At 43.5% G+C, this 12817-nt stretch overlaps 1 protein-coding gene across 2 annotated transcripts in view; it reads right to left on the reverse strand.

Annotated features, from left to right (window-relative positions):
* The window catches only part of DOCK8 (dedicator of cytokinesis 8), a 220126-nt gene that overhangs the window by 154152 nt on the left and 53157 nt on the right, over positions 1-12817 (reverse strand). For both annotated transcript variants that reach the window (XM_032427435.1, XM_032427436.1), the window contains 2 exons: positions 3387-3562; positions 772-843 (listed from right to left, as the gene is read on the reverse strand). In XM_032427435.1, the coding sequence (XP_032283326.1) occupies positions 772-843; positions 3387-3562 (248 nt within the window). The remainder of the gene's footprint in view (positions 1-771; positions 844-3386; positions 3563-12817) is intronic.

Genomic DNA, 12817 nt, shown 5'->3' on the forward strand with positions numbered 1-12817 from the left:
TAGTTAATAATAATGTATCACTATGGGCTCATCAGTGATAACAAATGCATCACGTATCTTAAGCAAGGTCCATCCAAGAAAGAATCAATCAGTCAGAGAAGGCTGCATAAAGAAAAAAAAAAAAAAAGAAAGAAATTTATCCTGGCCTTTAATCCATAGGTAGGATCTGACAGACAGGGGAAAGAGCGGGGGGCACAGGCAGAGGGGAACAGCAATGGCCAAGGTGTGGAGGTAGGACTGAGCTGGTTATGCGGAGGAATAGTGAGGAAGAGGCACGAGGCCCAGCAGAAAGGAAGTGGATCTGGGAGATAAGGGAAATCAGTTTTAATACATAGAGTGGGGCCAGATTATTAAAGCCCTTGAAAGACAAACAGCAGAGTTGATATCTGATAAGAGTAGGTAGTACGAAGCCTTAGCGGGTGTTTGCATAGGGGACAAGATAGTCAATCCGCATTCATTACTCATGAATTTTGTATTTTGTATTTAAACAGTCACCTTCTTGCTAAAATTCCTTTGGAACAGTGATGTGGGCACGTGTGCAACAAACAAACTAAAACCCAAACCAAACCAAACCAAACCAACTAACAAAACCCCGACTCAAGATGTTAACAGTAAGGGGAACTGATGGGAGGTGGTATATCAGAACGCCCAGTACTTGCTATTCAGTTTTCCTGTAAACCTAAAACTGCACCTGAAAATTTTCATTAAAAAACAACTGTAAAAGCTAACAATATATGTATATATGTAAAGAGAAAAGAAAAAGGAGCTTACTTTTGGTTCACGATTAGCCATTCCCGAATATAAGTCTGAACACAGTCCCTGACGTGAGGGTCCAGTTCAACCCTAATGAGGTGGAAAATGAAATAAAATCATGTTAGTACCGGATAAAGATAACAAAACAATCCCTTATCATAACCAAGGAGAGCAGCATGATTCAACTCCGTATCAAGCGAGAACGCCAGGGGCATTCCTCCCCATTCATCAAGTGTCTGGAGCATTCCTCAGGCGACAGCATTTTTACTTTGATGAGACAAACATATTGGCATTTGAGGCTTTGTGGGGTTTTTTATTATAGAGAATCACGTTAAACTATACCTATCCCTTAAAGGCATTCCAACACCAGACAGGTAGAACTAGCTGTAATCACATACATAACCAGAAAAATAAGTATAAATACCAAGTTCTCACAGGGGTAATTTGGGCATATTTTTTGCTCCTGTGTAACCTTGTCAGGACACGCGCATTTCCCTTCCGGAAAGCCATGACGAAGAACAGCTGTCTTGTGCTTCGAGGAGCTGACCCTGGCTTTGGTCGGTGATTCTTAATTGGGGCAGTTCTTGTCATACCTGCATAAGAGTGTGCCGTGGGAGATACTCTCCAAGGGTGCCAGAGTCTTGAAATAACCAATTCCACAGAGTAGCAAAGCTTTTTGCTGTTTTTCCAAGTGTTTTGGTATTAGAGATGAATGGGTCTAAACACTACATACTAAATACTGACTGCCCAAACCCCAGCCCCATCCCTTATTAGCTACGTGGCCTCGGGCCATCCTTCTATGCCTCAGGGTCCTCATCTTAGAGTACTATTCAGAGAGGAGTGCCTCCTTCAGAGAGCTGTGATGAGGATTAACTAAGTCAATGTGGAAGCGCTTAGAAGTGTGTCTGGCACATAGTAAGACCCATGGAGGAGAGCTCATGCCTCCGACCCACTTACCATGTCCTAGGTACTGATGTAACCACTGCACACATGTTAATTCGGTTATTTCTCTCTTTTTGAAAAAACTCAGTTAATTCTCCCGAGGGCATGGGCATGCACTATTATTCTCATTTTGCAGAAGAGTGAGATGAGGAGGACCTGGCTCAAAATCACCCAGCAGGCGAAGAGCAGGGACTTAAATCCGGGCCTTTCACCTGTGGAGTGCAGGCTTCTAACCAGCACTGTCAGAGCTCACCACGAAGTTCTGGGTCAACGGGAATCAGCTATTGTTTACTCTGGTGATGACGATGATGCCTTCCTGGGTTTTGATTATAATGGCAGACTTTTGGGCAATGACTGAAATAGCAGAGGTTGTTTTAAAGTCATCAGACAGACAGTGTGAGCTAGAAGTTCTGATCGCAAGGCAATATTATACTAAATTACTGATGCTAAGGAAAAAAAACCTGCCTCTTTAACCAAAATTCAAAAATCCCATCTCTAAATTTATTTTAAGTATCTTAAACAGGATTTTCCAAGACTCTCACCTCATTTGAAAATAATTAAATAAGCAACCATAAATTTCAGACAAGGAAATGATATGAAATGATTCTGTCAATGGTGAAAAAAATAGACCTAACCTACATGAAAGTTACCCTTGAATAAATGGGCTGACAATGGGAGAAACGTTTTCCACTGTTTGTTTTCTGTGGAGTGAATACTTCTAAAACGTCTGAGCTGAGCACATGATGAGCTCTCCTATGTGAATAAGAACTATCGAAACTGGAGAGCAAAGACTCATGATAATACCATATCACTGTCAGCCCACATCCTTAAACTATGATGGAAGAAAATCCAAATGAGAACTAGAATATATTGCACAGTACTGGGGCGGGGACTGTGTTTCATGATCTCCTTCTGGGGACTTCTTTTGGGGAAGGTGACGACGAGGTTGAAAATGTCCAGGAGAGACGTGTATCTTAATTTCGTTTTGAAAATAAATGCAAATAAAAGTTCATCTTAAACCTCTAAAGAGGTATTGCTTTTTCCACCATGGAAGTAACAAGAGTTTCATTGGGATATAATTCCATTGTTCGCTACAGAGAGCTAATGCCCGCACCTAGAAACACATAGACTAACCCACCGTAGAAACTCAAGCTCTAACCAGCTCTTCACATATTCACTCTACAGAGCTTTCCCCACTGCCACCCCACTTGGCAAAACTTTCTTCCAAGGAAGGAACTTTGCCCTACTCACATAGTAGATGCTCAATAAATGTGGGTTGAACTTGTCTGGGACTTGATCCCGTCTCTTAGGTGGAAACAATTCAAACGCTTCTGAATCATTTCACTGATTATTACTGAAAAACTTGACATTTTTACAAATGGAGAAACTGAGGCTCTGGGAGCTCATGGGAGTCGCCCAAGGTCCAGGCTCCCAGGCCTCCCCCTGCACCTCTCCTCCTCTCCTTGAGCATCCCCTTAACTGGCTTAGTCCCCACATGCCTTTTCAAAGCCTCTGGTCAAACCAATTTAAAAACGATCACAGGCGCTAGTAATATGTAGTCATCCTGCACACCCCCTTAATGGATCTGAGTAACGTTAGTTTCAAAAGAAGTCCAGACTTAAGGCATCTCCCCTGCTCACCAATAACGGTCACGACATCACACGCATCTACAGTTTAGGAACACGATTTACCCTTCCTCCGGTAAAGAAGGCTGTAAGGTGCGACATTCCTTTGGCGTGAACACCACGTCCAAGTCATCTTCCGTGAAGTCTCCCAGCTCCTGGGCGAGCTCCGCATCCAGGCTGTTCAGCTGTGTCATCAGAAGTCCTTCAAAGTCCACCGGCTCCACCGGGTCATAAAACTGAGGCTGCAGAGATAAGGAGAAGGAAAAGGACATTCCCACAAGGTTTCCAGGAAAAGCACCAAGGCGACAGTCGGCGAGCCCCGGACCTGCCCCTTCCATTCAGCAAGGGCTTGGCTCCGAGTGCACAGCCCAGTGCAGCGGTCTTCCGAGGGGCCTGTCAGACAGAGAGGCAGTGATACGGAAAGGGGAAGAGACACTGCACGGGAAGTCAAGTCAGAACACGGCGAGGCACCCAAATCACACCCCAAGGCAGAATTTTTCTCTGCTTAATTGCATCTTGATGAGGAATCCTGAGGAGATCCAAAATGAGATCACGAGGCTTTGCTGAATTTTATAATTTCCCCTGCAAAAGCTCTCTGAGGCCATGTTTACCCCAATACAGTGAAGTAGTGCATGCAGGCAATTTTCCAGAAATTCGGGCCAACTCAACACTCCTTTTGTGTGAGTATTGAGGCGCCGTGTTTCCTTTGGCCTGACTTTCCCTATATGTTGCTTCTTGAAAGCACTTCATACATAATCACAGCCCATGGTGAGCCAGACTTGGTGGTGGTGATTTCCAGAGGCTTCTGGACTGACTCCTGCTGGGCAGGAAGACATTTTCACCGGGGCTGCAGTTAAATGAGTAAACTAAAGGCAATTGGCTGATTTTACCTAGGCCTAAATGTACTCCCTTTTATTTTTATTTATTTTTTAATGTTCTCCCTTTTAAAGGATTGTTTTGTTTTGCTCTTCGACTATATCCACGTGCAGTGGGAAAGGACAAAAGCAATGACAGAAGTGGATGGGAATTCGAAATAGAATTTTCTCTAGTCGACAAAAGAAAAAGTTGGCAATTAAGCAACTATTTTTTTTTTCTTGTCTGTGAAGTCCCCAAACGGAACCATTGCCTTAAGGAAGTAAATGCATCAGATCGAGTGGAGCTGTGGAATGATGAGAATACCAGCAGCTCCGTGGGGTTCATTTACGGTGGGCTATTTGGAATCACCAGCCCAAGGAGGTACTGTTCTCTACTCCCCCCGCCCCCGACCATGGACCAATAAAACCGACACTCCAGACTCTCGACTTGTACTCCCTCCATGTGAAATGAGGCCAGATCCAAAGGAAATGCTAACAAAACCGGTTTTTCACCAGCCTGAAACCATACACCAGACTCGATGTGAGGGCTCCACGTTGGAGAGGAGGGACAGGGCACTGCTTGCTGTTCGAGAGGCAAAAGGACATAAAATCGGAGAAGGTAGATGTTGCTGCCCTCCCTCCTCCCACCCTTGCCGTTCCTGGTCGTGGTGGAGACCTGAGTGACGTGCTGGGGACTGAGGACAAAGAGAAAAACTGAGGCAACACGTGCCCTCCTCCTTCTCTGAGATTCTGGAAGGTGGCTGGCTTACATAATGTCCTGGGCCGCAGGGACAAAGGGGGCAGAAGGGAAGCAACAGGATATACTTTGGTGGAGGAGAGCAGAGACATCTCTAGCTCTGCATGGCTCCCATACGCTGTGAGAGAAAGACAGGGAAGTTTCTTGGGGGGACCTGCAGGTCAGCTAAGGAGAAGACCATAGGGCTTAGAGGGTGCCTCTCAAAATGAAGAGACAGGAACCAGCAGGGGCTCAGGGAGCTGGAGATCAGCCTGTGCAGAAGCCAGGTGGGGACAGAGTTTGCAAAAGGCCACTAGTAACCTCTGCCAGAGAAAATGGCAGGCATTGTCTATGCAGACCTTCTTAAGACCAACCAACCCCAAAGTAGAAAGTGGATTTTCCCACCCCTTACCACAACCCAGTACAGAGCGTTCAGAGTCAGGAACTGAAATAGAAAACTGCATTTTTTGCATACCCAGTCTTATTATTGCAAAGTTGATACCCATGAAGCCAATAATTATGGAGCACTTACTATGTGCCAAGAAACTGGCTAGGTCATTATATACATTATGTCATGTCATCCTCACTAAAGCCTATGAGGTACACACTCTTACTAACCCCATTCTACAGATGAGGACACTGAAGGCTAGAGATTTAATAATTTGCCCATGGCTCCACAGCTGGGAAGGAGGCCCTCTGGAATTCAAACCCAGGCAGACTCATGTTCTTAACCACAGTGGTTGTGTTTTCTCTTGAAGGCATTTTAGGGAATCTGTACTTCCAGAAATACTTAAAATACAAGGCAATAGTAAGTATGTTTGGAAGAGGGTGAAAACTACCTTTACCACACTACCCACAAGTTCCACTTTGTATTTCTCATGAGCCCAGCTGCTCAAAGTAATGACATAAAGTAATTAATTAATTAATTACAGTAATAACAAATGTAAATTTATTATGAAGAATGTCAATCCCTCAAGCCGAGACACTTTAAATATATACTTAAAAATAAATTATACTGGGCACCTGGGTGGCTCAGTTGGTTAAGCAACTGCCTTCGGCTCAGGTCATGATCCCGGGGTCCTGGGATCGAGTCCCACATCGGGCTCCCGGCTCAGCGGGGAGCCTGCTTCTCCCTCTGACCCTCTCCCCTCTCATGCTGTTTCTCTGTCTCTCTCTCTTTCTCTCAAATAAATAAATAAATAAAATCTTTAAAAAAAAAAAATTATACTGAAGCACAATTTGGAAGCATCGTGACGCTAGCATTAACCACTAGTAAGTAGAAGCTTCCACGGAGAAATGGCATTTGTGCAAAATCATCGGAGAGAAGAAAATTCAGGTCCAGCCAACGTAGGCTACTTGTCGTGACCCTGAAAGCCAGAGCTCCAAATGATGACAAACCTGGCTGAGAGCAGCACCTGTTACCTACAGGACAGGCTGTCTAGGAACCTGGGTGACAAGGACGGATGACTCCCTCCCTCAGCAAGGGTTTGCTGAGGGCAGCCATGATAAAGGACACGGTAACCCCCCTGAGCACTAACTGTGGGGCCATGTGCCAAGTGTCATCGATATACGGGTTTGATCGTAAAGTCAAACTCTCGAGGTCGCATATATTTCAGGACTGAGCAGACTGTAAACATCAACCATATGAGAGAATTACTGAGCATGGTTCCAGCGCAACAGACAAGGTGACATTGACTACTCTCCCCTACTCTTTCTACACTGAAACGGACAAGGGAGGAAACGGTCCATTCCTAATGCGATGTAAACTACTCTTTGGCAAGTAGGTGGAGACCCCAAGTACTGTGAACAGGGTCTCCGAGGAAGTTGTTCTGCTTGCAAATTCACATAATAACCAGGAACCTGGGGCGCCTGGGTGGCTCAGTCATTGGGCGTCTGCCTTCGGCTCAGGTCACGATCCCAGGGGTCCTGGGATCGAGCCCCACATCGGGCTCCCTGCTCAGCGGGAAGCCTGCTTCTCCCTCTCCCACTCCCCCTGCTTGTGTTACCTCTCTTGCTGTGTCTCTCTGTCAAATAAATAAAATATTAAAAAAAAAAAAAAAAAAAGGAACCAAAAGAGGTTTCTGTTTTCTAAACTCTCTGAAGTCTGCATCTCAAGAGTTGGTTTTATTTTGAAGCAATCAACACATACACACAACCACATACACTATGCTGATCTAGGGATAAGCAAAGGGAGGAAACAAATACTGAACAGAATTGCAGTGGTATTTTATTTCGTTGGAGACTGAAGTTTGAGAACAGGGTGGGGGGATGGTCTAAGGTCAGTCCTTAAGGCAAGACTGGGGCTCTTGGGAACTTAAAAGCCAGACAGGAAAATTAACTATTTTGTTTTCTCTGCTGTTGAGTACACATGGCCTGTTAGTCAGTGAAGACCCAAGACTAGATTAAATGGTATAATCCAAAGTAATTCCAAGAAAGTCCCCTTATACCATGAATTACGACATCGCCACCATCACTTGTTAAAATAATAGAAGAAAAAACCCCAAATAATCAAAATAGAAACCAAAAAAAAAACCCTTTAAAAAAAAACAACAAAAACTCTTAAGACGACAAATAATCCTAAATCAGGTTTTATCTATCATGACTGTCGACTTTGCTAGGCTGAACTACATTCCCCGAATTTACTTCCTAGTATGTTTCTAGTCAGAGTGGGCTCCAGGATGTTTCTCTTGCTACAGCTAATTTGGAGCATACATACACCTTCTACGGATACAACCAAACACTAATTTAGGTGCTGCTGTTGAAGGGATATTACTAATGTAATTAAAGTCCCTAATCGGTTGACTTTAAGTCAATGTAAAGGGAGACTCCCCTGGGTGGCCTGACTGAATCAGGTGGATGCTGACTTAATCAGGTGACAGCCACCTCCTAGTTCAGGGACTCCAGGCTTGAGCTCCTGTCCATGGAGCTCCAGCTTGCTTATGATCTTGCCTTCCTGACTGCTCTGTGGACTCGCTTAGCCAGCCCCCACCAGTGGGTAAGCCAATTCTCTGCAATCAACTCCTTAATATCCGTGCATATGCATCTCCTCCTGGTTCCACTGCTCTGACTAAACCTGGACTAATCTGTCTACTTCCATTCATTTAACAAATACTTCCTGGGGTCCCACGGTGGTCCAGCTCTAGGTGAGGAGACACAGTCATTGCCCTGGAAGCAATTTTCAACACTTCTCTAGTGAAGACTTGTGCAGTCTCTCTCTCTGGTTACTTTTTGCAGAGGCCTCATTGACAGAAGACTAGAAACACACAAGAAGATTATAAATACCCTAAACGCTTCAATTATTCACAGCCAGAAATCCATGTTTTAATTAAGGGAGTTTGAGCTTTTCCTTGTCCCCTAATGCACATCAAAGACTAGTTCTCCTGACATGAATTGGATTCAATTTGTTCTGAAACTGACAATTCCTACAGCACCAGAACCGTATCTGTTTAAAATGAATCTGTATAGCTCCTAGCACAGTGTAGTATTCAGAGAGCACACTGATAGCAGATTAAAATAACAAATCTGGGTAATACTTCACAAATAAGGATGCTGAAAAACAGAAAGGTTAAATGACAGGAAATCACAAGGGTCCTTTGGCATCGGTGGTTCAGTGGTAGAATTCTCGCCTGCCACAAGGGTCCTTTGTTACAGCTTTGGGGAGGGGCGGGGTTGCTTCATGCTGCTCTGTGCAGGGCTGGGGGTAGAGGTGTGGGGTCTCCAGGGGTACTGGCCTAGTACCCTCACATGTGTGTACCCCTATGGAGGGTGGTCCTCAAATCTACTTGGCTGTTCATGAGAGAGGTCTTGTCAAAGTCACCCAAGACTCCCCTGTTGCCAGATTCAGTGGACATTGCTCAGTCCTGGTTTATCTACAGTATGGGACATGGTTAATCACTCCCTCTTTCTTGCAATACTTCATTCAGATGGAGGGTGACACAGTCTCTGAAAGCTCATGTACCAGGAAACAAGTTGGGATGGTTGGTCACTCTACCTGTTTCTAGGTTCTCCTCCTACGATGCAGTGCTCCAGGATTCAGTCCTAAAATGTCTTTGCTTCTCAATCTGCATTCACTCCCAGATGAACTCATCTACTCCCATGGCTTTAAATACCTTTTTTTTTTTAAATTACAAATTTATATCTTTGCCCTGAAATCCAGGTTAACTTTTCCAACTACATCCAAACATCACCATCTGGTGGTCTAATAGGACTCTCAAACACAACAAATTCAAAACTAATTTTTAATTTTCCTGCTGATCTTTTCTTCCCATATCTCCCAAGTCTTGGCATCTCGGGGAGTGGCAAATCCATTCTGCTGGTTGCCCAGAGCAAAACCTTCAGAGTTAATGTTGGTTTCTCTCTTTCTCTTATGCCTTACATACTGTCCATCAGAAAATCCCATCCACTTTACTTCTGAAATATATTCAGCATCCAACCTTTTCACCTTCTCTACTGGCATCACTCTCTATAACCCTATTCCAGAGTTATTGTGACAACTTCCTAACACCCTCCCCACCCCAGTCTACTCTCCACATAGCAACCACAGTGATCCTTATAAAAGGAATTCTATAAGTCATCTTTATAAAAAGTCAGATCATGCCTGGCCTCTGGCTCAATGCTTCCAGAGACTTCCCATCTTAATCAGAGTAAGAGCCGAAGTTCTTCTGAGGTCTCTGAGCCCTGCTTTCCCTTTGATCTCATCTCCTCATGCCCACTCTGCTCAGCTCATACTCCACTTCCTTGCTGTCGCTGGAGCAGACCACATACTCTTGCCTTGGGGACTTTGCACTTGCTGTTCCTTCTGACTAGAATACTCTTCCTTCAGCTACCCCTCAAGTTCATGCAGAATTCTTCCCAAGTGTTTCCTTTCCAATAGACACCCAAATAGCTCCTCTTCTGTATCATCTCTCTATCCTCTTTCCCTTTTATTCTTCAAGGCACTTAAGCCCCTTGATATAGTCTGCATTCACTTACTTGTCTATCTCTCATTCTAGAACATAGGTTCCATGAGGCTAGACCCTTTGTTGTATTCACTAGCATATCCCCAGCTCCTAGAGCAGTACCTAGCACAGAGTTGAGACCCAACACATATTTCTGGAAGGAAGGAAGGAAGGAAGGAAGGGAGGGAGGGAGGGAGGGAGGGAGGGAGAAGGGAGGGAGGAAGGGATATTTAAGACAATCCTCTCCACTCTCTACTATATTTAAGTAAACAGAGCTGAGAACATAAGGTTCTTCTCCTTCAATGATTTCAAAGTACTTCATGGCTTAGATTCAACAATGCTCCCCTGCTTCTCCCAATGTCAATCTTCCACTGTACTACTGAGTAGAAGATGCTGACAGGCCATCATGAGCATCAACTTATTTTTGCCAAGATACTTTGATGTCCCTGCTTTTCAATGACAGAAATAAAACTCCTGCTCGGCATGCAGGCTGCCACTCTGTCATTTTATGTTCCATTGTGAATCTGCCATGAAAACTATATTGAGGTCTTCATTTCCATCATGGCCCCTCAAGGGAAATCAATGAAACCTAAGGACAGCCCAACTCCTTGACAGATTAAGCACAAAAGAACAATAGCATCAGAAAAATTTAAAAGAACCATATTTATCAAGTGATCTAACATTTTGGTCATCCTTGGTAGTAAAAGCAAAAGGTTGCTTTATTGCACAGAAGCTTAAACACATTACACATAAACACAATACACAAATGAATGCCTTCTAAGGTAGGAGACTTTTTTTCTTTTACATAAATGTTATACACAAACATCTCATGTAACCCTGGTGTTTAGGATGTGGCTTTTTCAAACATCCTTTTCTCCCGCAAGAACTGTTACATTCCAGCTGATTCATTCCATTTCACGTCAAATCTTTTCTATTCTCATTTTTAAAAATAGAATTTTTCCCTCTATGAAAATGTAGGTTAAGGTTATTAACCAAGTATAGTGTCTCAAATCCTCCTTTCTACTTTAGGATAGAGATCCCAACCTTTTCTTGTAGTTCACTCTCCTTTCGACTTTGAATGATCAGAAAATAGTTTTAGTATTTTAATGAAGATGTCAACTATAAAGTCATTTGCCTGTGTAGATGGTTGGCATGAGAGGATGTCTGGTCGACCTGCCCACAAGGCTGTGGCAATGGAGGATGCCAAGGCCAATGTGCAATGCTACACCCAGGTGAGTCTACACACAGGGTCATGCTCTCTGGCACTGGTCACAAACAACTCTGGCAAGAGTGTCAAAGAGACCCAGGGCAGGTCTATCATCATATCACCAGGTCTAAAAAGCCAACTTGAAACAGTCGATCTTCTTCACAGTCCACAGTGCAAGAGTTTAAAATATTTTATCTACTTTGAAAACACACATACATCCCAGCTGACATTTACAATTAGAGTTAAAAAACAAAGATCCAATAAAACCACACCCACACCCACACACCCTTTCTCTCATGTGATTGATCTGATTTACAACAGAAGCCACTATATTTATATAAGGATATATCCATAGGGTTAGCAATGGTCCTTGCCCACCACATTTTCTGAAATCCAGAGCACCCCGGACCACAAAAGAAACTACCTTTCTTTATGTTTTTTCCTCCTATTTGGAATACTTCTACCTATGTAGGTTCTTTAAACAATCCTCCATCTGGATCACATGCTAAAATCCCAGGGAACTTTAACATATCAAGATACCTAGGCTCCAGCCCTTAGAGATTCTGATTTCATTGTTCTCTGGTGGGCCTGGCCACAGATGTTTCTAAAGGTCCCGGATGATTCTAATGTGCAGCCAGGGCTGAAAACTTTCCTTTAAGTCTTCTCCGCCTCCCTCAGCAAGCTTTTACCTCCTTTTGAACACCTAGCATGCTTAAAGACAGTATAGGTCCTCAGTATCATCTGTCCTCCCAAGTGGACCACAAGGCCTTTCAGAGCTGAAACCACCTCTGGCCACCTTTTAACCTCTCACCCTTTCTCCAATATACAGACAACAGACAGTGCCAAACACGTGGACAGAGCCATTCACCAGTATTTACACACGTCTATGATACCATTCTATTAACCCGAATGGGAGGGGGAGCACTCTTAGGCCAACATGGCAAATAAAAAAATCTGGAGGCTTCACATAGGTTAACTTGCCCCAGATTATATTCCAAATCAGTGGCAGTAATGCTTCACCTGGGACCCATCTCACCAGTTTTTGTAGAAAAAAAAAAAAAAAAAACATGCTTATTTTTAACGATTTATGTATAAAAGAAAATTTTATGATACAATTTTAGGATACAATGCACATTTTTGCAACACAAAAATTCTATTCATATTCACAAATTCATGAAAGGCAGGTATATTCAAGCAAAACGGGGTCCACTTAGGCTTGTGGCCAAGTTCTGGCCTCTTGCAAGACAACAAACTAATCATTGATTGGGTTTTATTTTCTTTAAGATTTTTATTTATTTATTTGGGGTGGGGCAGAGGCAGAGAATCTTCCAGCAGACTCTCGACTGAGCTCGGAGCCCAGTGTGGGGCTCAATCTCACGACCCTGAGATCATGACCTGAGCCGAAACTAAGAGTCTGATGCTCGACTGACTGAGCCACCCAGGCGCCCCACTGATTGGTTTTTAAATAACGTGGCACCATTAGATACTTCTAAAAATTAAATAGCCATTTGTATTAGCATGTGGGGTTGTTGAAATGGGTAGTTATATAAATAAAGGTAAGGGAAACAAAAGCCAAAATGCACTTGGTCTTATTTTCCAATTGTCTGAAACCAAACAATGAACAGTCTATAACTTCGCCTTTAAGTTTTTTTTTAAAGCTACTTCAGCTTGAGAGTCTTTAGATGATAAGCTACTTCTCTGCCTTGCCAGGAATGAAGCTTGCTGAAATGTCCCATTATCTTTCTATGAAATGGATTTTTTTT

The sequence above is a fragment of the Phoca vitulina genome, unplaced genomic scaffold (genome assembly GCF_004348235.1).
Source record: "Phoca vitulina isolate PV1807 unplaced genomic scaffold, GSC_HSeal_1.0 scaffold37, whole genome shotgun sequence".
Lineage (NCBI taxonomy): Eukaryota > Metazoa > Chordata > Mammalia > Carnivora > Phocidae > Phoca > Phoca vitulina.